General features: G+C 44.8%; 1 protein-coding gene across 6 annotated transcripts in view; it reads left to right on the forward strand.

Annotated features, from left to right (window-relative positions):
- sulf1 (sulfatase 1) overlaps window positions 1–24,635 on the forward strand; it is a 69,131-nt gene that overhangs the window by 8,129 nt on the left and 36,367 nt on the right. For 4 of the 6 annotated variants that reach the window (XM_041880305.2, XM_041880309.2, XM_041880306.2 and 1 more), the window contains exons 2-4: window positions 18,827–19,042; window positions 19,934–20,173; window positions 21,221–21,372. In XM_041880305.2, the coding sequence (XP_041736239.2) occupies window positions 18,865–19,042; window positions 19,934–20,173; window positions 21,221–21,372 (570 nt within the window). In that variant the 5' untranslated portion in view covers window positions 18,827–18,864. Of the gene's footprint in view, window positions 1–11,555; window positions 11,599–17,326; window positions 17,437–18,826; window positions 19,043–19,933; window positions 20,174–21,220; window positions 21,373–24,635 lie in introns of those variants that run through there. The other 2 variants (XM_041880308.2, XM_041880307.2) reach the window with 2 other exon arrangements.

Here is a 24,635-nt window from a genome sequence, read left to right on the forward strand (position 1 = left end):
ACACTGTGTTAACAAACCTCCAAACAAGCTTCAACGCCATACAACACTCCTTCCGTAGCCTCCAACTGCTCTTAAACACTAGTAAAACTAAATGCATGCTCTTCAACCGAACGCTGCTTGCACCCGCCCACCCGACTAGAATCACTACTCTCGGCGGGTCTGACCTAGAGTATGTGGACAACTACAAATACCTAGGTGTCTGGTTAGACTGTAAACTCTCCTTCCAGACTCACATTAAGCATCTCCAATCAAAAGTTAGATCTAGAATCGGCTTCCTATTTCGCAACAAAGCCTCCTCCACTCATGCTGCCAAACATGCCCTCGTAAAACTGACTATCCTACCGATCCTTGACTTCGGCGATGTCATTTACAAAATAGCCTCCAACACTCTACTCAGCAAATTGGATGTAGTCTATCACAGTGCCATCCGTTTTGTCACCAAAGCCCCATATACTATCCACCATTGTGACCTGTACGCTCTTGTTGGCTGGCCCTCACTACATATTCGTCGCCAAACCCACTGGCTCCAGGTCATCTATAAATCACTGCTGGGCAAATCCCCATCTTATATTAGCTCACTGGTCACCATAGCAACACCCACCCGTAGTATGCGCTCCAGCAGGTATATCTCACTGGTCATCCCCAAAGCAAACACCTCCTTTTGGCCGCCATTCCTTCCAGTTCTCTGCTGCCAATGACTGGAACGAACTGCAAAAATCTCTGAAGCTGGAGACACTTATCTCCCTCACTAACTTTAGGCGTCAGTTGTCAGAGCAGCTTACCGATCACTGCACCTGTACACAGCCCATCTGTAATTAGCCCATCCAACTACCTCATCCCCATATTGTTATTAATTTGGCTAATTTGCACCCCAGTATCTCTATTTGCACATCATCTTTTGCACATCTATCATTTCAGTGTTAATACGAAATTGTAACTATTTTGCACTATGGCCTATTTATTGCCTTACCTCCATAATTTACTACATTCGCACACACTGTATATATATTTTCTGTTATATTTTTGACATTATGTTTTGTTTACCCCATATGTAACTCTGTGTTGTTGTTTTTATCGCACTGCTTTGCTTTATCTTGGCCAGGTCGCAGTTGTAAATGAGAACTTGTTCTCAACTGGCTTACCTGGTTAAATAAAGGTGAAATAAAAAAATTTAATAAATTATTTTGGAACTTTTGTGAGTGTAATGTTTACTGTAAATTTGTATTGTTTATTTCACTTTTGTTTATCTATTTCACTTTCCCATGCCAATAAAGCTCTTAAATAGACAATTGAATTGAATTGAAAGACGGTTACATACACAAACACACACACAGAGTGAAAGACGCATTCACGTTCTTACATACACACACACACAAAATACATGTACATGCTTATGGACACACACAAACATGTTTTGAGCAAAGGGCAAGCACGGGAGCAGAAACGGGCAAACATGGTTAACGTGTACACACACACACGTGTACACACACACACACACTAACCACAACCCCTCGTCCTCCCCTCCTACCCCCCAGAAGCCTGCAGTGTCCCTGCCTTGTCATCCCCGTTGTCCCATAATCTGCTCCCTGGGGAGCAGCAATCTGTTTCTGATTGTCAAGAGAAAGGGTCCTGCCTGTATCACGTACCATTAAGCAGGCTGTCAGAATGCATCCATCCATTGGCCCAATGGTAGTAAGGCTGGGGGGTTGGGAGAAGTGGTGGCCCCTGGGGGATCCAAACCTTTCATCCACCGACTATACAGAATGGAGATAATAAGGGAGGAAGGAGGGAGATGGAGGGGGGGGATGAGAGGGAGGGAAGGGGGAGGGAGGGAGGGATTTGTGATGAACACAGCCCTCGGCTCTCTCTCTCTCTCTTGCGCTCTCTCTCTCGCGCTCTCTCTCTCTCCTCTCTCTCCTCTCTTGATGGTTGGACAGCTCCACTAATAAAAGCCAGCATGCGTTTGCTTCAGCTCCTCTGCTCCCTTTCTTCCCTCTGCCCCGGAGCACACACACATTCAGACGCTGCCAGTGCCCCTCGTGTGTGTGTTGACTAGGGTCTTCATGGTATAGGGTCTTTATGATATATATATATATATATATATAAAAAATTTTTTTTTTTTTTAAGTTGGATATCGTAACCTAATACATCCGGTGCTTACATTTTAATTTTTTTGTCATTTAGCAGACGCTCTTATCCAGAGCGACTTACAGTTAGTGAGTGCATACATTTTTCATACTGGCCCCCCGTGGGAATCGAACCCACAACCCTGGCATTGCAAGCGCCATGCTCTACCAACTGAGCTACAGGAGGCCTAGGGTCTTTATGTTATAGGGTCTAGGGTCTTTATGGTATAGGGTCTAAGGTGTTTATGATATAGGGTCTTTATGGTCTAGGGCCTTTATGGTATAGAGTCTTTATGGTATAGGGTCTTTAGGGTATAGGGTATTTATGGTATAGGGTCTAGGGTCTTTATGGTGTAACTTCTTTATGGTATAGGGTCTTTATGGTATATGGTCTTTATGGTATGGAGTGTTGATGGTATAGGGTCTTTATGGTATAGGGCCTTTATGGTATAGGGTCTTTATGGTCTAGGGCATTTATGGTATAGAGTCTTTATGGTATAGAGTATGGTCTAGTGTCTTTATGGTATAGGGTCTTTATGGTGTAACTTCTTTATGGTATAGGGTCTTTATGGTATAGGGTATAGGGTCTTTATGGTGTAACTTCTTTATGGTATAGGGTCTTTATGGTATAGGGTCTAGGGTCTTCATGGTATGGAGTGTTGATGGTATAGGGTCTAGCGTCTTTATGGTCTAGGGTCTTTTTGGTCTAGGGTCTTTATGGCATAGGGTCTTTATGGTCTAGGGTCTTTATGGTCTTTATGGTCTAGGGTCTTTATGGTCTTTGGGCTAGGGTCTTTGGGCTAGGGTCTTTATGGTATAGGGTCTAGTACTCCAAGATGGCGTAGTAGTGCGGTCGTGTATTGTGTTGTGTCCTCGTGTTTTTTTTCCGTATATATTTCTCTATCTTACTTTCCATCCTTTAATCTAAATATACTTTCCTGCAACCCGCCTCACCCAATGTGGAACGAATTCTATTATTTCTTTATTTTTTATCAAGAACCTACGGCTGAAACTAGCCAGCTAATTAGCTACTTGCTATTAGCCACCGTTAGCGGCCTTCACAACTGTCCGTGGCCTGCACTACCTACCAGCCAGCTCTAGCCTGGACAATTATCGGATTTTCTTCCGGAATCACTGGACCTTAACTCCGGACCATCGCAACTAGCTAACTGCAACAGAATGGCTGTTGTTGGCTAATATCCACTTCCAGACGTACCAGTTAGCCTTGAGCTAGCCTCGAGCCAGGCCCATCTCCCGGCTATCTACCTCTCTGTCAACCGGACGGGACCTCCTAGGGTCGACACGGAGCCCCGCCGATCCATCACGTCTGGTCTGCCGTAATCGTCTGATGTGGTTTCAACAGGCTTCGCGTTGCGACGACCACGAAGATCCATCTGCTAGCCCCAGCCCGCTAGCACGCGCAATCAACAGCCGTGCCTCCTGCTCGCCTGTGCTTTAGCAGCCTACGATCTGCTCCCGGACTTACTTAGTGCTGTTCACTGGACCTTATGATCACTCAGCTACACAGCTAATGCCTGCTGGACTGTTCCTTTACACGGTACCCCATCCTGTTTATCTGTTTAGCCTCAGCCCAAACTTTCGTCGCCATTACCATTTGTTATCTTAGCCCTCTCGAATAACACCTGTGATTGCGTTATGCCTCTCTCCCATGTCAATATGCCTAGCCTATTGCTGTTTGGGTTAGTTCTTCTTATACAATTTCACTGTAGAGCCCAAAGTTCAGCTCAACCAGCCTCAGAGAGCTCCTTTGTCCCACCCCCCATACACACGGAGACCGGCTCAATCGGTACCTCCAGTGATGCTATCTCTTTCATAGTTACCCAATGCTTAGGTTTACCTCCACTGTACTCATATCCTTCCATATTATTGTCTGTACATAATGCCCTGAATCTATTCTACAACGCCCGGAAATCTGCCCCCTTTCTCTATACCCAACTCATTAGAAGACCAGTTCTTAAAGCCTTTAGTCGTATCCTTATTCTATTCCTCCTCTGTTCCTCTGGTGATGTAGAAGTTAACCCAGGCCCTGTAGCCCCCAGTATCACTCCTACCTCCCAGGCGCTATCATTTGTTGACTTCTGTAACCGTAAAAGCCTTGGTTTCTTGCATGTTAACATCAGAAGTCTCCTCCCCAAGTTTGAGTTATTCACTGTGTTAGCACACTCTGCCAACCCTGATGTTCTAGCAGTCTGAATCTTGGCTTAGGAAGGCCACCAAAAATTCAGAAATCTCCATTCCGAACTACAACATTTTCCAACACCTACCCGTAGTATGCGTTCCAGCAGGTATATCTCACTGGTCATCCCCAAATCCAACACCTCCTTTGGCCGCCATTCCTTCTAGTTCTCTGCTGCCAATGACTGGAACGAACTGCAAAAATCTCTGAAGCTGGAGACACTTATCTCCCTCACTAACTTTAAGCATCAGTTGTCAGAGCAGCTTACCGATCACTGCACCTGTACACAGCCCATCTGTAATTAGCCCACCCAACTAACTCATCCCCATATTGTTATTTACATTGTTATTTATTTTGCTCATTTGCACCCCAGTATCTCTATTTGCACGTCATCTTCTGCACATCTATCACTCCAGTGTTAATACTAAATTGTAATTATTTTGCACTATGGCCTATTTATTGCCTTACCTCTTACTACATTTGCACACACTGTATATAGATTTTCTATTGTGTTATTGACTGTACGTTTTGTTTTTGTTTATTCCATATGTAACTCTGTGTTGTAGTTTTTATCGCACTGCTTTGCTTTATCTTGGCCAGGTCGCAGTTGTAAATGAGAACTTGGCTTACCTGGTTAAATAAAGGTTAAATAAAAAAAATAGTGTCTTTATGGTATAGGGTCTACGGTCATTATGGTATAAGGTCTTTATGGTATATGGTCTAGGGTCTTTATGGTATAAGGTCTTTATGGTATAGGGTCTATGGTCTTTATGGTATATGGTCTAGGGTCTTTATGGTATAAGGTCTTTATGGTATAGGGTCTATGGTCTTTATGGTATAGGGTCTAGGGTCTTTATGGTCTTGGGTCTTTATGGTCTAGGGTCTTTATTGTATAGGGTCTTTATGGTCTAGGGTCTTTGGGCTAGGGTCTTTATGGTCATGGGTCTTTATGGTATAGGGTCTTTATGGTATAGGGTATTTATGGTATAGGGTCTAGGGTCTTTATGGTATAACGTTTTTATGGTATAGGGTCTTTATGGTATAGGGTTTTTAGGGTCTTTATGGTATAAGGTTTAGGGTCTTTATGGTATAGGGTATTTATGGTATAGGGTCTATGGTCTTTATGGTATAGGGTCTAGGGTCTTTATGGTATAAGGTCTAGGGTCTTTATGGTATAGGGTATTTATGGTATAGGGTCAAAGGTCTTTATGGTATAGGGTCTAGGGTCTTTATGGTATAACGTTTTTATGGTATAGGGTCTTTATGGTATAGGGTTTTTAGGGTCTTTATGGTATAAGGTCTAGGGTCTTTATGGTATAGGGTATTTATGGTATAGGGTCAAAGGTCTTTATGGTATAGGGTCTAGGGTCTTTATGGTATAAGGTCTAGGGTCTTTATGGTATAGGGTATTTATGGTATAGGGTCAAAGGTCTTTATTGTATAGGGTCTAGGGTCTTTATGGTATAGGGTCTAGGGTCTTTATGGTATAGGGTCTAGAGTCTTTATAGTATAGGGTCTTTGTTATGTAGATGTTGCCCTGAGCAGTGGTTTACAATTGCGCCGAATAGCTGTAAACATATTGCTGTGTCATGTTTGCCCAGATCTGAGATGCAGAAAGAACAGAAACATGGTGAAGTGCTGTTTCTCTCAATGCTTTCATCAATTTGTGAAAGGGTGGAGGAAGTTAGAAGTGGTGACAGACAATGGCCTTAGGGTGAAAGAAGTTGGATATAATATCTCTGCTGTAAATGTCCTAAAGAGTGATAAACTGAAGGAGTGAGAATGATTGCGCGACAGAGCACTACTTGGCAGAATATTGTCTTTAAGGAGTGGTTGGCTTAAATACAGTGTGTTAAGGCTGGCAGGTGGTGTAGTGTGTGCCAGGACAGATAAAGGTAATTGAATTACAAATGATGCTACGCACGCCTCAGAAAGCCACACGCATAGCGCCCAGGGCAATAGAAAGGAGAGGAGTACAAATGACAGGTTCAGTACGCCTAAGTTTGACTGACTGACTGTGTGTGCGCATGTCTGACTGACATAAAGTATGTACTCACACATGCACAGACTGTCGATGAGTTTGAGTGCAAGCATGTGTAGGCCCATGTGTGAGAGACAATGAGAGACATGGATAGCGGAGGGGAGTGAAATGCATAGAACAGATGCCATGGGGACGAGAACACAGAGATTAATTTTTTTACAAGCGCTAGGTATCATGTGTTACTCGTGGCAGTCATGGCTGTAGATTGTTTATGACAGCCTGGGTCTGGCAGCCTGGTTCTCAGGGTCTCTGTCTCTCTGGGTTTCCTGAGAATACGCCTGCACATGCTCCACATTCTGGGGGTGTAGCGTTTCACGCTACCGTTCCCGGGACACAGGCACATTAGCCGGGAGCTTGCTGATAGAGCTGCTACCTCTGTCTGTCTGGAATCCACAACTGTAGCGTGAAAGAGTAGAGGACGTTTTCAGCATTCATAAATGTGTGTGTTTTTTGTGCACACATGGAATCCAGAGTACATTGAGATGTATAGTGTAATTAATACTGCCTGCAGTTCCTTAGTCTATATCAGGTGATGGCATGAGCCCAGTTGTATGGTGCAACTGCAGTACCCTAGTTTGTATTACACTAGTTTGTAGTACCCTAGTTTGTAGTGCTTTCATCTTCAGTACCATAAGACATTGCACAGGAAGCGTTGGGATGTAGGTTTTGTTTTTGCTACTCTGTTGATTGACACATGAGCTAATTAAATGTATAAATTAATTAAATGGCTCTGGTTACTCTGTAGAGAGAATTGGGATGCATCCCAAATAGCAGCAGTGCACTACTTTTGACCAGGCACCATAGGGAATAGGGTGCCATTTGGGACGCACACTTGTTGTATCCAACAAAGCACTGTGAAACCTCTTGTGTTAATCCTGGTGTTTGGATTACACTTGAAGTTGAACTCCATTCGTGTGGTTCCTGTGGTGTAGCAATTTGTCATACACACACACACACACACGCAGTCCACAAAGTCCACAAACAAGCCCCAAATTGCTCTATGCCATGTCAAAACAATTGTCCTGCCCTTTTAAACAAGTCTGTAGAAGTGGCTCTGTTCTGGAGGAGGAGCATTAATCACTTGAGAAAGACTGTTCGCGTCCCAAATGGCACCCTATTCCCTGTATAGTGCACTACTTTTGACCAGAGCACTAAAGTCCTTTAAAATATGGAATAGGGTGCCATTATTATTTGATATGCAGACTTAGTTTTGGTCATTAACTAGTTCAGCAGAGTATTTTCTTACGCCTGTGTCAATGAATAACCTGCTCTAAATAGCAAGCATGGCTATTCCCACTGATGACACATCTGAATGACACACGCTCACTCTCACTCACAGCTGAATGACTCAACACCAGGGCCGATCCTTAGTCCAACAACTTGTTCCTTATAGCTTCTCTTTATTTCTCTCCTTCTCAGAAAGAAGGCCTCATGTTCATGAAAGAGAGATTTTAGTCTTAAGACTTGAATCTGTGCCACACTTCTCAAGTCAGTGATCAGTGCAGCAACATTCATTCCGGGTGGGTAAAATACAGAGCTTTTATTTAAAAAAATGCTACTGCCTCGCTTTGGTCTCTCTCAATCTCTCTCTCGCTCTCGCTCTCGCTCTCTCTCTCGCTCTCTCTGTCACTCTCTCTCTCTCGCTCTCTCTCTGTCGCTCTCTCTCTCTCTCTCTCTCTCTGTCGCTCTCTCTCTCTCGCTGTCTGTCTGTCTGTGTCTCGCTCTCTATCTCTCTGTGCCACTATGCTGCTGATTTCATGGAAAATAAGTAGATGTCTTTATTCTTAACAATGACCTCAGTCGAAACCCATTGAAACAATTTGCTCCACTTCTTTTTTGTGGTTTTGGGGAGTCATTTATTCAAGAAATATTTGATTGTGGCACACAGAGAGGAGAAAGCCACCCATCACGAGTGCGTTTGACTGACAGATTTAGTCCATAGACTGTTTTAAATGGGAGAACCTGGTTTCTGTCCCAAATGTTACCCTATTTCCTATGTAGTGTACTACTTTTGACCAGAGGCCATATGGTAGTGCACTATATACAGCCGTGGTCAAAAGTTTTGAGAATGACACAAGTATTGGTCTTCACAAAGTTCGGTAAAAAAAAGGTTTTTGTTTGTCCACCTGCCTCTTGAGGATCGACCACAAGTTCTCAATGGGATTAAGGTCTGGGGAGTTTCCTGGCCATGGACCCAAATGTCCATGTTTTGTTCCCCGAGCCACTTAGTTATCACTTTTGCCTTATGGCAAGGTGCTCCATCATGCTGGAAAAGGTATTAGTCGTCACCAAACTGTTATTTGATGGTTGGGAGAAGTTGCTCTCAGAGGATGTGTTGGTACCATTCTTTATTCATGCTGTGTTCTTATGCAAAATTGTGAGTGAGCCCACTCCCTTGGCTGAGAAGCAACCCCACACATGAATGGTCTCAGGATGCTTTACTGTTGGCATGACACAGGACTGATGGTAGCAGTGTGGGACTAGTAGAGACACCAAGGCCTCCTGCGGACCCCTTTAGGTTGTCATTGGTTGAGACATAAATAATTATATTTTTATATTTTTCTCTTAGAGGTTAGCCTGTATCTTGGAAGTTGGCTAACAATGATTAAATGCACACAATAATACAATCATTGTGGATAGTCAGATTAATATAATAGTTAGTTTAAAACGTTTACATGCTTTGCAAGAAGAACAATAATCCTGTTTACATGGACACATCTGAAATCAGACTACCTGATGGGACTTAAATAAATGCAGAAAATCTCCAATCAAAATAAACGTTTTACCACAGCGACCATGTTATTTTTTATTCTGAGTTCTGACATATAAAGTTTGTGTGTGAAAACTATTTCTAAGATGCATACTTTCAGTTTTTCCGAACTCACTTCACTCATGCATAAGAGGGAGGCTTGCGCTACCAGTGATGGCACATGCGCAGATCAAAAACACAGCTGGAATGCCGATTAAGCAGTTTACATGTCCTAATAATTCAAAAGATTGCTCAGAAAACCAGGTGTTTTAATAGGCGAATGCTTACTTACATTTTGACCTTACGCCGATTTAAGATAAGCAGAGTAAGGTGTTTACATGACTATTGCTATACTCGGCCTATTGCCATAATCAGTTCAATGTCGAATTATTACTGTGCATGTAAACATACTTGATGTCTACTGTTCATTTGCAGATGGCCCACATCTGAATGGTTAGGGCTGTGGTGTGGTCCTGGTTGGTTGATTTATTACTTAGTTAAGCAGTTTGTTAGCTATAGTTAGGCTTACATGTTAGTTGCATGTTAGCTAGCTTGTTGGCTAGTAAGGAATGTTATTGTAACTGAGAGACATACTATGTACAGTACGTTGAGAGGGAGAAAGTGTGCATCTTTCAAACACACACATACACGTTCTCCCTCACAAACACACAGTACACACACAGAGTCAACTCCCGACTTTTCCGAAACAGCTGCCCTCTTGTGTTTTAATCATTTCCCTCTTAGCGTTCTCAAAGCCCCTCAGCGTTCCCAGCAAAGTTCCCAACGGACCACCTGGTGGCCGGGCTGCTTCAGTCTTTGATGTCCGTGGGAGCTGGATTAATTTAATGATATATTTACATGGACACATAATTAATGATGATGGGCTGGCAGCCTGGGGCTGGGGATGGGCTGTAAGGGCACTACAAAGGGGCTCTCTAAGGGTCTCAGGGCAAAGGGTGTAGGGTTTAGGGGTTGAACTCAGGCCACCGGTACATATTCAGGTTTCATACAACCAAGGCACCCCTTTATTTACACAACCGAAGTGTTGGTGTTGCTGCAATCCAAATCTCTGTTGATTTATAGTTTTCAGAAATCAGTTGTCAATACTGGACTTGAATCATATACCTCCTTATTTTGTGACAGAAGTGTCACTGGAGTGTATTGGTTTGTGTGTGTAGCTTTGTGTGTGTGTGTGTGGTAGCTAAGGACACTCCTTCAGTCCATGGGCTGGACAGCAGTGTGGGGGGGAGCTCCTGTCTTGACCAGTATTGGTGGGCACCGTGCCCTACCCCACTACTCCCCTCTACTCCGGCCTACTCAGGGCACCCTGGGCCCTCCTCACAAAGACTCTCCTCAGTGTACCAGGCCCTGTGGCATGCACCCAGCCAAATTCCCCTACAGGATTAGAGCAGCATTTGGAACAAACCTCAATATTAAGCTGATGTGGCTCCATAATAATTTCCCCCCTCTGAAAAACAAGTAGGAGTAATCAAGGCTGGGCTGAAATATGGGAGCGGTGTCAGAACCAAATCAGGAGATTCCCTGTTTCTCCCTCTTCTACACACAAAGATATTCCTCATACATTCTCTCATGTTTTATTTGTCATCTCTGCAGGCACACATATTCCTAATCCATTCTCTCTCTCTCTCTCTCTCTCTCTCTCTCTCTCTCTCTCTCTCTCTCTCTCTCTCTCTCTCTCTCTCTCTCTCTCTCTCTCTCTCTCTCTCTCTCTCTCTCTCTCTCTCTCTCTCTCTCTCTCATCCTTCATTGCTACACAGCCCATAGCTCTCTTTCTCAATAGGTGGAGTCCCTCACTGAACTACAGTACACTCAGAAACTATGGCAACCCTGACCGTGCCCTGACCTGAGTGGTTATGTGGCTTTGATCGAGGCTAGTTTAGACTAACCTCAGCCACCTGTGCTGGGCTGGGCTACACACAACACACACACATGGGTTACAAAGGAGGGGGGGAATGAGTGTGTGCTCAAGTGTGTGAAGTCCACCCAAGCCCAGGAGGTAGGGGGAAACCATTACAAGCCCCAGAGGGACAATGGTGGATTGTGGTTAAGGAGCTTTGGGAAGCCCTCTGATTGGCTGTGCATTCCTTACAGCCACAGCTAACGCACAACACTCACACACACATACAAGACCGCTAGCGCACGACATGGCAGACGGATTGCATCTGGCTCAGTCTTCTGTTTGGCAGCACTGTCTTGTGCATTTATCAGTCATTACTGAACAATGAAGAAAATATAACAATGGAGGAAAGAGGAGGAAGAGGGACATGAAACAAGACACTGATTGATCCTTAAAGATCCTCATCTTTCCCCTGAAAGTCAACTGTCCCGATCATCAGAACCCCTTAACCTTCTGGAACTAGAACCCTCCATCCATTTTGTTTCTTGTCTTGCTGAACAGGAACAGTTCTGTTGGAGGAGAGGTTCTAAGGGTCAAACCTAAACCAGATGTCACTGGGACCCTGAGGTAAGTCCCTCATTCATAAAAGGCCTGCTCGTTAGGGACAATGGCCATTTCAAAGCACCTCAACCCCCCCTCTCTTTCCCTCTCTCTTTTTGATTCTCGCTCTTTCCCTCTTTCTCCCCCCTCTCTCTCCCTCAATGCAGAAGAGAGGAGGAAGTAGGGCCTGATGGCATAGTTAGCATTCTGCGTGCTGCTGGAGTGTGTAATGTATGCTACAGGACACAGACCATAGCTGTCTCTCGCTCCCTATACAGCTGCAATGCTTTACTTGTAATGCATGGTTAGTAGTGAAGGGAGGGGTTGTTTTATATCGGGGGTGAAAGAATAAGACATTAGTCATGAAAGTAAAGATTATCATGGTGTCTCCCAATTAGCACCCTAAACGGCACCCTATTCTCATAGGGCTCAGGTCAAAAGTAGTACACTATGTAAGGGAACAGGGTGCCATTTGGGACGCAAACTCAGTGTTGATGGCCATTAATCTGAAAATTGCACATTTCGTACTCCATCTGGCAGCTGTGGACTGACTGAAACTCCATAGTGCCGTTTTTGTTTTGGTCGACTTTGAACCCCCGCCCCCAGGCCCTTTTCTTCTCCTGGCCGACGGGCCCGTCCCCAATATTCTACCACTGCAGCTGAGCCCTTGATGAGTACAGTAAAGGAGTAATGAGTAATTTAAAGGCTCATTAGTGGAGCTAATCCTCCAAAACAATTAGGAAGCAGAAACAGTATGACTCTGTAGAAGTCAGGTTGAGTCCCAAATGGCACCCTATTCCCTACGGGCCCTGGTCAAAAGTAGTGCACTAAATAGGTAATATAGGGTGCCATTTGGGACATAGACTCTGGGTCTGGCATAAAAGACCTCTTGTTTTCTACAGATGTATAGAACCATGGGATGTTTGTGGGGGGAAGATAAATGTTTTTGCCCCTCTTGCTAAGTTGAGGGTCTTTGGTCTGTAGTTCGCTTTGGTCGGGTTCACTTAAGCTTTCTCAAGAGGTCATTCCTTTTTAAATGTGTCAGTTTGGTCTGAAGGTAAAGGTTAAGAAAAACAATGCTGCTCTTAGAGAGAAAAAAAGTTATGAGAAATTCTTGACTTCTGATCAAGAATTCTCATATTTCCTTTACATTTGGAGACTTTCTATCACTCTTCTGAAATATGCCAAATACCTTCCATATGCAGAGCATTTGTAATGCCAGATAACAGAATAATACATGACAATATTCTAGTAAACTATTCCCTCAGGTTTGAACACATCCTGAAGGTTATCATTATGTGTATCCCAAATGGAACCCTATTAACATAGGGCTCTGGTCAGAAGTAGTGCACTGCATAGGGAATAGGGTGGCATTTGGGGCATACTGTGACTTCAGAAAGTATTCATACCCCTTGACTTTTGCACATTTTGTTGTGGTACAGCCTGAATTAAAAATGGATTAAATATATTTTTTTCCCTCACCCATCTACACACACCATACCCTTGGCCTTGTGTTTTAGGTTATTGTCCTGCTGAAAGGTGAATTAATCTCCCAGTGTCTGTTGGAAAGCAGACTGAACCAGGTTTTCCTCTAGGATTTTGCCTGTGCTTAGCTCCATTCAGTTTCTTTTTTATCCTGAAAAACTCACCTGTCCTTAACGATTACAAGCATACTCATAACACCACTATCCATGAAGATATGGAGAGGGGTACTCAGTAATGTGTTGTATTGGATTTGCCCCAAACATAACACTTTTTATTCAGGACAAAATGTTAATTGCAGTATTACTTTAGTGCCTTGTTTTTTTTCTGTACAGTCTTCCTTATTTTCACTCTGCCAATTTGGTTAGTATTGTAGAGTAACTACAATGTTGTTGATCCATCCTCAGTTTTCTCTTATCACAGCCATTAAACTCGAACTGTTCAAAAGTCACTATTGGCCTCGTGGTGAAATCCCTGAATGGTTTCCTTCCTCTCCGGCAACTGAGTTAGGAAGGACGCCTGTATCTTTGTTGTGACTGGGTGTATTGATACACCATCCAAAGTGTAATTAATAACTTCACCATGCTCAAAGGGATATTCAATGTCAGCTTTTTGTATTTTCACCCATCTACTAATAGGTGCCCTTCTTTGAGAGGCATTGGAAAGTCTCCCATGTCTTTGTGGTTGAATCTCTTTGAAATTCACTGCTCAACTGAGGGACCTTAAAGATAATTGTGTGGGGTACAGAGATGAGGTAGTCATTAAAAATCATGTTAAACATTATTATTGCATACAGAGTGAGTCCATCCAACTTATTATGTGACTTGTTAAGCACATTTTTACTCCTGAACTTATTTATGCTTGCCATAACAAAGAGGTTGAATAATAACAATTTCTAAAAACATAATTCCACTTTGACGTTAGGGGGTATTGTGTGACAAACAAATCACTATTTAATCCATTTTAAATTCTGGCTGTAACACAACAAAATGTGGAAAAAGTCAAGGGATGTGAGTACTTTCTGAAAGTACTGTAGTCAATTATCTCTGCTATGAGCCTCCATTGTTCCTGGGTCTACCCCAAGGCTACCCATGCACTCTCTCTTTGTCTCATCTCTCATGGTAACACAGGAATGTCAGGACATCATGACTGTCAGGGGTTTGAATCTGGTTGTCAGAGGTTAAAGGTCAAGGTGTGTGTGTTTAGGGGTCTCGTAGATGAGTGGGCATCATTGTTGGAACTTCACTTGAGTATTAGAAATAGCTGAGTGCGTAACATATTTGCCCTGAAGTTGACCTATGTTCTCTGAAGGTAGAAAGTCAGTAGAAATGTGAATCAAATCAGGTCAAATTTAACAGTGAATCATGTTCAATTTAGTTGAGTTAAAGGGAGAGGAAGGTGACAGAAGGAACTCCCCTGTCTGTCCCAAACGGCACCCTATCCTCTGCACTACATTTGATCACAGCCCTATGGGTCCTGGTCAAAAGTAGTGCTTTTTATAGGGAATAGGGTGCCATTTGGGACACAGTCTTTGAAGACAGCTGCCTCAGCACAGCACAGCGTCAATATGCTCCCCCATCCCATGATCAAGTTTTATAGCATTGTATCAGCGCTGTAATTCCAGTTGTAAGGAGAATGTGGCTATTCAGGGCTGTTAGCGTGGCATATCACACAATGACACTCCTTATCTGCCTCTCAGCTTCTTAATTCCTCAAGAAGTCACATGAAAAGACCATTGCTACGGATCATTGGTGTGGCTAATTGATGATGCATCCCAAATGACACCCTAGTCCTTATATAGCGCACTTCTTTGACCAGAGCCCTCTGGGGCAGCCTATGGGCCCTGGTCAAAAGTAGTGCACTACATAGGGAATAGGGTGCCATTTGATTTGGGACGAAGTGTGAATGTGGGTTGGGTGCTAACATTAGACAGGACCTTTTGAGTATTGAGTGTAGCCTCTTGTTGGGTTGGTTAGAGTCTTCCAGTGACAGTGTAAGGAGTTAAGTGGGCTTCATCGTGCGTGTGTGAGTAGAGTGTTTTTTTTCCGCAAGGCTGTGTGTAATCCAGTGTTTCTAACATCCGGTGTGTGTTGTGTATGTACACGTCTGTGTTTTCGCCTGCGTGTATGTGTGTGTGTGTGTGTGTGTGTGTCCCCTGCCAACCCTGCCTGAGGGCTGAGGGTCTGTCTAAACAGCGCCAGTGTTTGTACAGGGCTGTGAGGATGACTGGGCAGGCTGTCCCGGACACTGCCTGTCCGAAATACTCTCCAAAAAAGCTCTTACTGCTCCATCTGAGATTTGCATCCCAAATGGCACCTTATTCTCTACATAGCGCACTATGGGCCCTGGTCAAAAGTAGTGCACGATATAAAGAATAGGGTACCATTTGGGACGCATACTGAGAGCTGCTTATTATCACCACACATCTCTATGGGGAGACAAGCAGATTCTTTATTTTTTATTTCACCTTTATTTAACATTTTAGTCATTTAGCAAACACTCTTATCCAGAGCAACTAGGGTTAAGTGCCTTGATCAAGGGCACATCGACAGATTTTTCACCTAGTCGGCTCGGGAATTAGAACCAGCGACCTTTCGGTTACTGGCACAACGCTCTTAACCACTAAGCTACCTGCCGCCCCAGGTAAGCCAGTTGAGAACAAGTTCTCATTGACAACTGTGACCTGGCCAAGATAAAGCAAAGCAGTGCGATAAAAACAACAACAACACAGAGTTACAGATGGAAAACCAATGACCAACACAGTTATGCAGATATAGGTTACATCCCAAATGGCACTGGTCGAAAGTAGTCCACTATGTAGGGAATAGGGCATAGTTAACACAAATTATGTTTAGAGGGAACCAAAAACAGAGATTTAGGCTATCATGATTTGGTGACCATCTGTTTTGACAGACAGATCTATGAGTGATGTATATTTTGGACCGACAGACGCTAGCTAGCTATGATGAAACACAGTGGTCAGATTGTTGAAGTTGAAAACCTCCCTTATCTCACTTATTGCTGATTATGAAGGAAAGAAGATACAATGTCTGTGGAATGGTGGAGAAGGTAGACATTGATGGGTTGATTACAAAAACAGTGGATAAACTACTGTAAAGTCCAATCCCAGGAGTAATACAGCCATCACGGCAGCTTGGATTGAGGGTGTGAGGAAGGAAGGTGGACCATGATGACCATGACATTGTAATAGCAGCTCCATCTCCCAGTGACAGGAGACCTTCTGGACAGCCATCTTGCTGAGTGGCACCATACTGATCTAATGAGCTGGAACAAAATGGTGGCTCTACCACACCTGAGCCTGGCCCTCCCCCATGGAGAGACCCTCCTCTCTGGGCCAAAACCCCACTGGGTGTCCCTGCCTCTGTCCCTGCCTCTATGTGCCTCTCTACTTCAGGAAACAGGCCCAAGGCCAGTTCCAAACCTAGCACTAGGGAGCCAAGAGGGAGTGATGGCTGAATGACGGGCTGCATATCAATATCTTTCCGTGTTTTCCTTCATGATCAGCATTAAGGGAAAATATAGGATAGGTTTTCAACTTTAACTTACTCACCATTCCACATACAGTTTACTCTTAACCCAACAGTAGGTTATGTCTCCAGTTTAAAGTCAGTCTATTAGGTCATATTAACAGACAATACAATTTATTTATTCCTCGTGTTATTATTTTTCTATTTTTCTCTCTGCATTGTTGGGAAGGGACTGTAAGGAAGCATTTCACTGTTAGTCTACACCTGTTGTTTATGAACCATGTGACAAATAACATTTGATTTGATAGACTTGACAATGTTATCAAGAGTGGAATAAAACTGTATACCCAGTCAATACCAGATGTAAAATTCTATCAACCCCAGTGGACCATAAATCAACGTCTTTCCAAAGCTTCAGAGACTCATTGGCATCTTTCTGATCGTGGTAAATGTAGGAGAGGCAATAAGCCAGTGGTTATTTATACTGTGGTTATTTATAGTTATACTGTGATCGACAGTGACATCACAAATGGCACCCTATTCCCCACCCACCCGCCTCCCCTGTCACGCTTGACGGGCTTGGGGTGCCTGTTGACTGACAGGTGGGAGGGAGGGCTGTGATTGGTTCAGGGTGGGGCCTGTGGGAGGGCGTTGGAGCGTGAGCAGCCAATAGCGTGGCTCTGCTGTGGTGATCTAAGTTGAATGCTACACAGTCCAGTCCAGTGCAGAGAGAGAGAGAGGCAGAGATGGAGAGTTGGAGTTAGTTGATGTGTGGTAGAGTTGATCAACACTGGGAGAGAAGCAGATTCAGGCCTCTAAACTGGATGTGTCTTCTAGTGGAATAAGAAAGGGTTAATAACAAGATTATATTATAACACTGATGACGTCAACTCAGGTGAGCTCTTCTTAGTTCCCTAATTGTTGCCTGAAGATTGGTCAGTGTCTGTCGTTTGTGTTTCTCTGTGTGTTCTTGTCCAGGTTCAGGCTGGGTTGAGGTTTCAGGGGCTGATCTTTATTTAAGGGTTGAATATTTCACTCAACACACAGCACATGCTGGAACTGTTATAGGCTGTGTTCCAAATGGTACCTTATTCCCTTTATAGTGCTCTACTTTTGACCAGGGCTCATAGGGCTCTAGTCAAAAGTAGTACACTATATAAGGAATAGAGTGCCATTAGGGACGCATTCATAGTAAGGTTTTTCAACGTTTGGAGTGGCTCACTGAGGATGGTCTTCAGGTCTGTTTGTTGAAGGATATATAGTCTGCATATCAAATGGCACCCTATTCCCTACTGCTTCCCATAGGGCTCTGGTCTAAAGGAGTGCACTACGTAGGGAATAGGGTGCCCTTTGGGAAACAGGCATAGTGGAGTTGGGTTAGGATTTGTGAGCTGATGGACATAACTTCTGGGAAGTAAATATGTTTAAATGTCCTAGCGGTGAATCTGGGACGGTTGTTGACTGTATTCTGGAAAAAGAATAGACTGTTTTACTAATGCTTTGAAAAGACAGTACTAAACCACTTTTTCCTCTATTTATCTCACTCTTATTCTTTCTATCTACACTGAGTTTACAAAACATTAGAAACACCGGATCTTTCCATTATATAGACTGACCAGGTGAATCCAAGTGAAAACTATGATCCCTTATTGATGTCATTTGTTAAATCCACTTCAATCAGTGTAGCTGAAGGGGAGGAGACAGGTTAAAGAAGGATTTTTAAGCCTTAAGACAATTGAGACATGGATTGTGTATGTGTGCCATTCAGAGGGTGAATGGGCAAGACAAAATATTTAAGTGCCTTTGAACGGGGTATGGTAGTAGCTGCCAGGCGCACCAGTTTGAGTGTGTCAAGAACTGCAACGCTGCTGGGTTTTTCACGCTCAACAGTTTCCCGTGCATATCAAGAATGGTCCATCACCCAAAGGACATCCAGCCAACTTGACACAACTGTGGGAAGAATTGGAGTCAACATGGGCCAGCATCCCTGTGGAGCGCTTTCGACACCTTGTAGAGTCCATGCCCCGACGAATTGAGGCTGTTCTGAGGGCAAGAAGGGGGGAGGGGGTTCAACTCAATATTAGCAAGTGTTCCTAATATTTTGTACACTCAGTATATCTTACTGTCTCACGTTCACTCTCATTCTTGCTCTCTCTCTCTCTCTCTCTCTCTCTCTCTCTCGTTGTCTCTTTAATTACATGTTGTCAACAGTACTCCATCTCTCCTAACTCCTCTTCTCCTTTGTGTCTCTCTGTCTCTCTCGCTCTCCTCCGACGACTTCTCAGAAGTGAAAGCTCCAGTGGGTTTCCTCCTTCCCTACACCATGCTGCTGGTGTGTGTGGCCTGGCTGGGCCTCCTGTCCCTGGGTTGGGACCAGGGCTGTTCAGCCTTCAGCACCACCAGAGCCCAGGGAGGCCTGAGGGGACGCATCCAGAGGGACCGCAGGAACATTAGGCCCAACATCATCCTCATCATGACCGATGATCAGGACACGGAGCTGGGTAAGACTGTCATGCTGACCCCCTGGAGGTCTGGTGGTGGTCCTGTTAGCTGTATTTTGTAAGAGCTGCCTTAGCTGTATGAATCTGGGTTGTATTCATTAGTGCTCACTGTAGCAAAACGTTTTGTAACAGAAAATGAGAACAAGCATTTTTATTGGACAAATTCAGGTAGGACCTTCACTCTTTCTGCCTGTTTCCTTCCATTTGGTTCCTAGTGTACATCTCTCGGTCTGTCCTATGCAGGTCTGGAGCTATAGTGGTTGTCTTGTATTGGTCACTACCACTATAAGGGGCTCTGTGGATCAGTGTTGTAATCTACAGGGTGTATGGTTGGCCCTGCTATCTACTGCACTGGGACTGAGAACCTCCTCACCTCGCTCTCTCTGTCTTTGACATTAAATATTACATTGAAAACATAAGCGAAAACAGACAGAGGGGCTATCTGGCCTTGCGGAGCGGTGTACAGTGTAAGTGTAATGGATTATGATTACTTCTTACTCTGACAGAATAGGATGGCATGTGAAAAGCTCTAATCATAGTTTGACTGCAATGTTTCCCCACAGGGAAATGTAATGTTGCAATCCTCCTCTCTGACAAAAATCCATCTCCCACACTGTCTCTCACTACTGAGCAGCAGTTTAAAAACTCAGGAATGAAGATCTATAAACTGAACAGTGTAAAGTCAGGCAGTCCAGAACTGTCTGAACTGTGTCAATTGGAATGGACTTAAATGGGTCACTGTTAAGTCCATAGCAGACTGCAGTCTGTCATGATTGGTGTCAGCGACACATAGAAATGTTTCTGAATAACTGTTTCTTTAACTTGGTGTATTATCTTTTAATGTCGTTCTGTCCTCATTTCTCCCTTCTCCTCTCTACTCCTCCCCTCTAGGTTCTCTTCAGGTGATGAATAAGACTCGTAAGATAATGGAAGATGGAGGTACCTCGTTCACCAATGCCTTTGTAACCACGCCCATGTGCTGTCCGTCGCGTTCATCCATGCTGACTGGGAAGTACGTTCACAACCACAACACCTACACCAACAACGAGAACTGTTCTTCGCCATCCTGGCAGGCCCAGCACGAACCACGCTCCTTCGCCGTCTACCTCAACAATACAGGATACAGGACAGGTAAGGTCGTACAGAGTGGCACACACACTCCCTGCCAGAGTTCAGTCAGTCACCAGCTCCCCAAATGCCCGGTTAGGCTGCTGACATTCACCCCTGTTATTCAAACACACATTTTTTACGGGAACCGTCCCTCTGTTTCTGTCTCTCTCCCTCCGTCCCTCTCTTCCTCCATCCCTGCCTCCCCCTCTCTGCCTCCCTCCCTACCTCCCTCCCTCTCTATCAGCCTCCCTCCCTCCCTCTCTATCTGCCTCCCTCCCACCCTCTATATCAGCCTTCCTCTCTCCCTCCCTCCCGATCTTCCGATCTTCCCCTCCCTCCCTCTCTCCCTGCCTGTCTGTCCGCTGTGAGAAATGCAAACATGGTGTGGGTGCCAGGCTCCTGTCGGGGCTCATCAGCTAGTGTCTGAGTGATGGCTGGGCGGGCAGGCGGGTCGGGAGGCGTACAGGCTCTGGGCTGGGCAGCTCAATGGGGTCCTGTGGCTTGCAGAGCGAAGAGGGCTGTGGTTTTGGAGCTGATATGTTGGTCTACAATTAGCTCTCTCTGGGTAGACTGGCCTCGCGCCCAGGAGGCTTCTACTGGGGAGAGATAGAGGGATGTTTAGTTAGGAGAAGAGAGACACAGGATCGAGGGACAGCGGGGGACAGAAAGGGACAGAGAGGGACAGAGTTAGAGGCATACAAACGCAACACATTGTCACTAAAGTCAACAAACAGTTCCAGGTACATGATTCATGGGGCTGAGGTGTTTGTGGGGCGTTAGGGTCAGAGAAAGGTCACACAACAGGGAAAAAATTGCTGATATTTATCAAGTCAGTTCACTACCCAACTCTGTGGTTATGAGAAACATTGCTCATCAAGCTTCCAAAAATTGCCCGTGAATCATCAGCTTTTGAGACATTTCTTACAGGTTCTTACAGACAATAAATCAGAGCCAATATATAATCCTCCTGTCATCCCGTCCTCTTTTCGTGAAGCCAAAGACACATTTCTACATAAAAGTTGTTCTAATTGTAACTCTCTTTTCCCTCTCTCCTCTGTTCCATCGCAGCTTTCTTTGGGAAGTACCTGAACGAGTACAACGGCAGCTACATCCCTCCTGGGTGGCGGGAATGGGTGGGGCTGATAAAAAATTCCCGCTTTTATAATTACACCGTCTGTCGGAACGGTTACAAGGAGAAGCACGGCGCAGAGTATGCCAAGGTATGTCTGCATGCCTGCTAGTGATGTTCCCTGTGTGTGTGTGTGTGTGTGTGCGTGCGTCCAAGCCTTGTCTGCCCTTAAAGATGCCCCATTAATCTCAATTACTTATTTGTTCTTCCTTTACGACTGAATGTAATTGAATGTAAGGTCTTTTCCCTACTAATTGCAGGGTTCCTATTGGTTTATGTCTCTGGCTTGCCCTAGTCAGGCTAGGATTCCTGGGTAAATTAAAGGGGAAGTGTTGAAATGAATAATTTGAAGTGGCGTCTCGGGAGTTTGCTCTGAGATACAGTTTTATTTTATTGTGGCGTGCCACAACGTTTAAAGATTGTAAAGCAGACGCGCTGGCTGCCTCCAGGGGGTTAGAAGTTACAGTACTCTTAGAAATGACCACCCTGCTTTAGTTTTTTCACTCTCTCTCTCTGTCTCTCTTTGTCTCTCTCTCTGTCTCTCTCTGTCTCTCTTTGTCTCTCTCTCTCTCTCTCTCTGTCTCTCTGTCTCTCTGTCTCTCTGTCTCTCTGTCTCTCTGTCTCTCTGTCTCTCTGTCTCTCTGTCTCTCTCTGTCTCTCTCTGTCTCTCTGTCTCTCTGTCTCTCTGTCTCTCTGTCTCTCTGTCTCTCTCTCTCTCTCTGTCTCTCTGTCTCTCTTTGTCTCTCTCTCTCTTTGTGTCTCTCTCTCTTTGTGTCTCTCTCTCTCTCTGTCTCTCTCTCTCTCTGTCTCTCTGTCTCTCTGTCTCTCTGTCTCTCTGTCTCTCTGTCTCTCTCTCTCTCTCTCTGTCTCTCTGTCTCTCTCTCTCTCTCTCTCTCTCTCTCTCTGTCTCTCTCTCTCTTTGTGTCTCTCTCTCTCTCTGTCTCTCTCTGTCTCTCTCTGTCTCTCTCTTTGTCTCTCTCTCTCTGTCTCTCTTGCATTCTCTGTTTGTTTTTATCTATCGTTCTCTATATTTCTCTCTCTTTCTGGGGTTGTGGAGTTCGTCTGCTTCTGTTAATCTTTCTTGCTTCCCTCCATCTCTTTCTCTCTCTGTCTCTATCTCGCTCTCTTTCTGTCTCTCTCTCTCTCTCTCTGGGTGTTGTGGAGTTGCTCTATGCTACATCTCTGGATGGCTAAAGGAAGGGGAATAATTTTGTCATGTCAGTGTCAGACGCTGGCTAGGAGTGAAGGGGTAACTCCATGATTGTGGAGGGGATGGGGCTTCAACACACACACACACACACACACACACACACACACACACACACACCTGGAGCTTCAGCATGGCATCAGGAGGGCGCCCCTCTCGCCCATCTCTCTCTGAGTATTGGTAAAAGCTGTCAGTCTTTCCCAGAGCTGGAGTGCAACTCAAATGGCACCCTATCCCTATATAGAGCCCTATGGACCCTGGTCAAAAGTAGTGCTCTACATAGGGATTGGGTGCCATTTGGGATGCACACCTGCTCTGTTTCAACATCCTGCCAGCTAACGTAGTCCTAAGGGCATGAGAAATTCATGGTTTGGGTTCATGTTGACCAGGGTGTTTTAGTGCCTGTCTGAAGGATGGGTAAATAAATGCTTGGCATGGTACTCAGACGTCAAATGGCTTGTCTTGTTGAGTTAGACGGAGGTGTAAAGTTACCCACGAGTTGAGGCTGAGGTGTTTATGAGATTGGGAGACGAGTAGACGAGCACGTTGTGGTTTCAGACCCAAGAGGACCCTATAAATTAAAACCACTGCAGTGGGCAGTGGACACACACATACAGGCAAGCACGCATACACACATACAGACACACACACACACACACAGACACACACACTAGCCAGATCCCATTATGTAGACTTGTGGACAGTGACAGTGATGGCAGTCCTCCTATGTACAGTTCACTGGGGAGTCACCAGTCACAGTGGGCAGTAGAGGGTCAATAGAGGGTGAGAAGTTCAGGGAACATCTCTCTATGTGTACAGTTCACATACAAGGGCAATGCCAATGCATCGTCAAATTCTGTTGATTCGACTATGCATTGGCCCAATCATGACTTCACTACCAAAAACTGTCTCCATTTTTAAAGCTCTGAGTTGGGACTAAGGATGTGATACACATGCCCAAGGATTTCACTCCCCCCCTCCGCTTCTCAAGTTTTTTCAAGCTTGCCTCTCACTCCATGACAGGCTGACTGCCCCATTCAGCATCCCTTCAAGCTGAACTTTCTAAAGAAATTGTTAAGAGAGCTGTAGTCTTCATGGGAATGTTTTTTTGCCATAACTATTAGCTAAGCATTGCTTTAACCTGTGGCACAGTGGCACGTTAGCATGGCACCATTGCACACTACTTCTGCTCAGCCCTGCCAGGAGCCCTGCCAGGTCAAAGTGAACCCAGGGTTAGCCGGATTTCCCTGAAATGGTATAAATCAGATTTAACGTGATTCATCTTGGAGCTATTAATGGTTTTATAGCTGACTTTAATTACTTACTGGCTCTAAGGGAGGGAGAGGCTGGTAGATTGCACGCACATGGCATTACCATGGTATTACCGACCTACTCTCCTCCAAACCACTGTGACTCTGACCTGAGTTACCCTCCAGCAGTCCCAAATGACACCTTATTCCCTATATAGTGCACTACTTTTGACCAGGGGCCATAGGACACAAAAATTGTGCACGATATAGGGGATAAGGTGTCATTTGGGACGCAGGGTGCAGACTTAGGTTAGTTAAAGTGATGGGAAGGTGGTGAACACTCTGATGTGAACTTCCAAGTAGATGGATTAGAGTTTCTCTGGCTTTAGACATATGGGATGAATGGGTCAGTGGCATGACATACCACTGCTAATGTTGTCAAAGTAATGAACGAAAATAGGCACTCTGTCCAAGAGTGGCTAAATATCTCTTCCACATTCAGCTCTGCTGAAGCCTTGGAGGACGAGGTCTCTGCCTCTAGATAACAGCCTTAGAGAGAAGACACATCATAACCAAAGTCAGGTCCTATCGCATCTGACCACAGAACATTGTGCTGTTTCCCAACGGTTCACCACCTTTGGTAGACACCCAGCAGGTGATCTGCTGCGCATAGCTGTTCACAGCTGACGTTCGTTCCCTCTCGATAGAGAGGGAGTGAGAGAGGGAGTGAGAGAGGGAGTGAGAGAGGGAGTGAGAGAGGGAGTGAGAGAGGGAGTGAGAGAGGGAGGGAGTGAGAGAGGGAGGGAGTGAGAGAGAGAGGGAGTGAGAGAGAGAGGGAGGGAGTGAGAGAGGGAGTGAGTGAGAGAGGGAGTGAGTGAGAGAGGGAGTGAGTGAGAG

The sequence above is a fragment of the Coregonus clupeaformis genome, chromosome 7 (assembly GCF_020615455.1).
Source record: "Coregonus clupeaformis isolate EN_2021a chromosome 7, ASM2061545v1, whole genome shotgun sequence".
Taxonomy (NCBI): domain Eukaryota; kingdom Metazoa; phylum Chordata; class Actinopteri; order Salmoniformes; family Salmonidae; genus Coregonus; species Coregonus clupeaformis.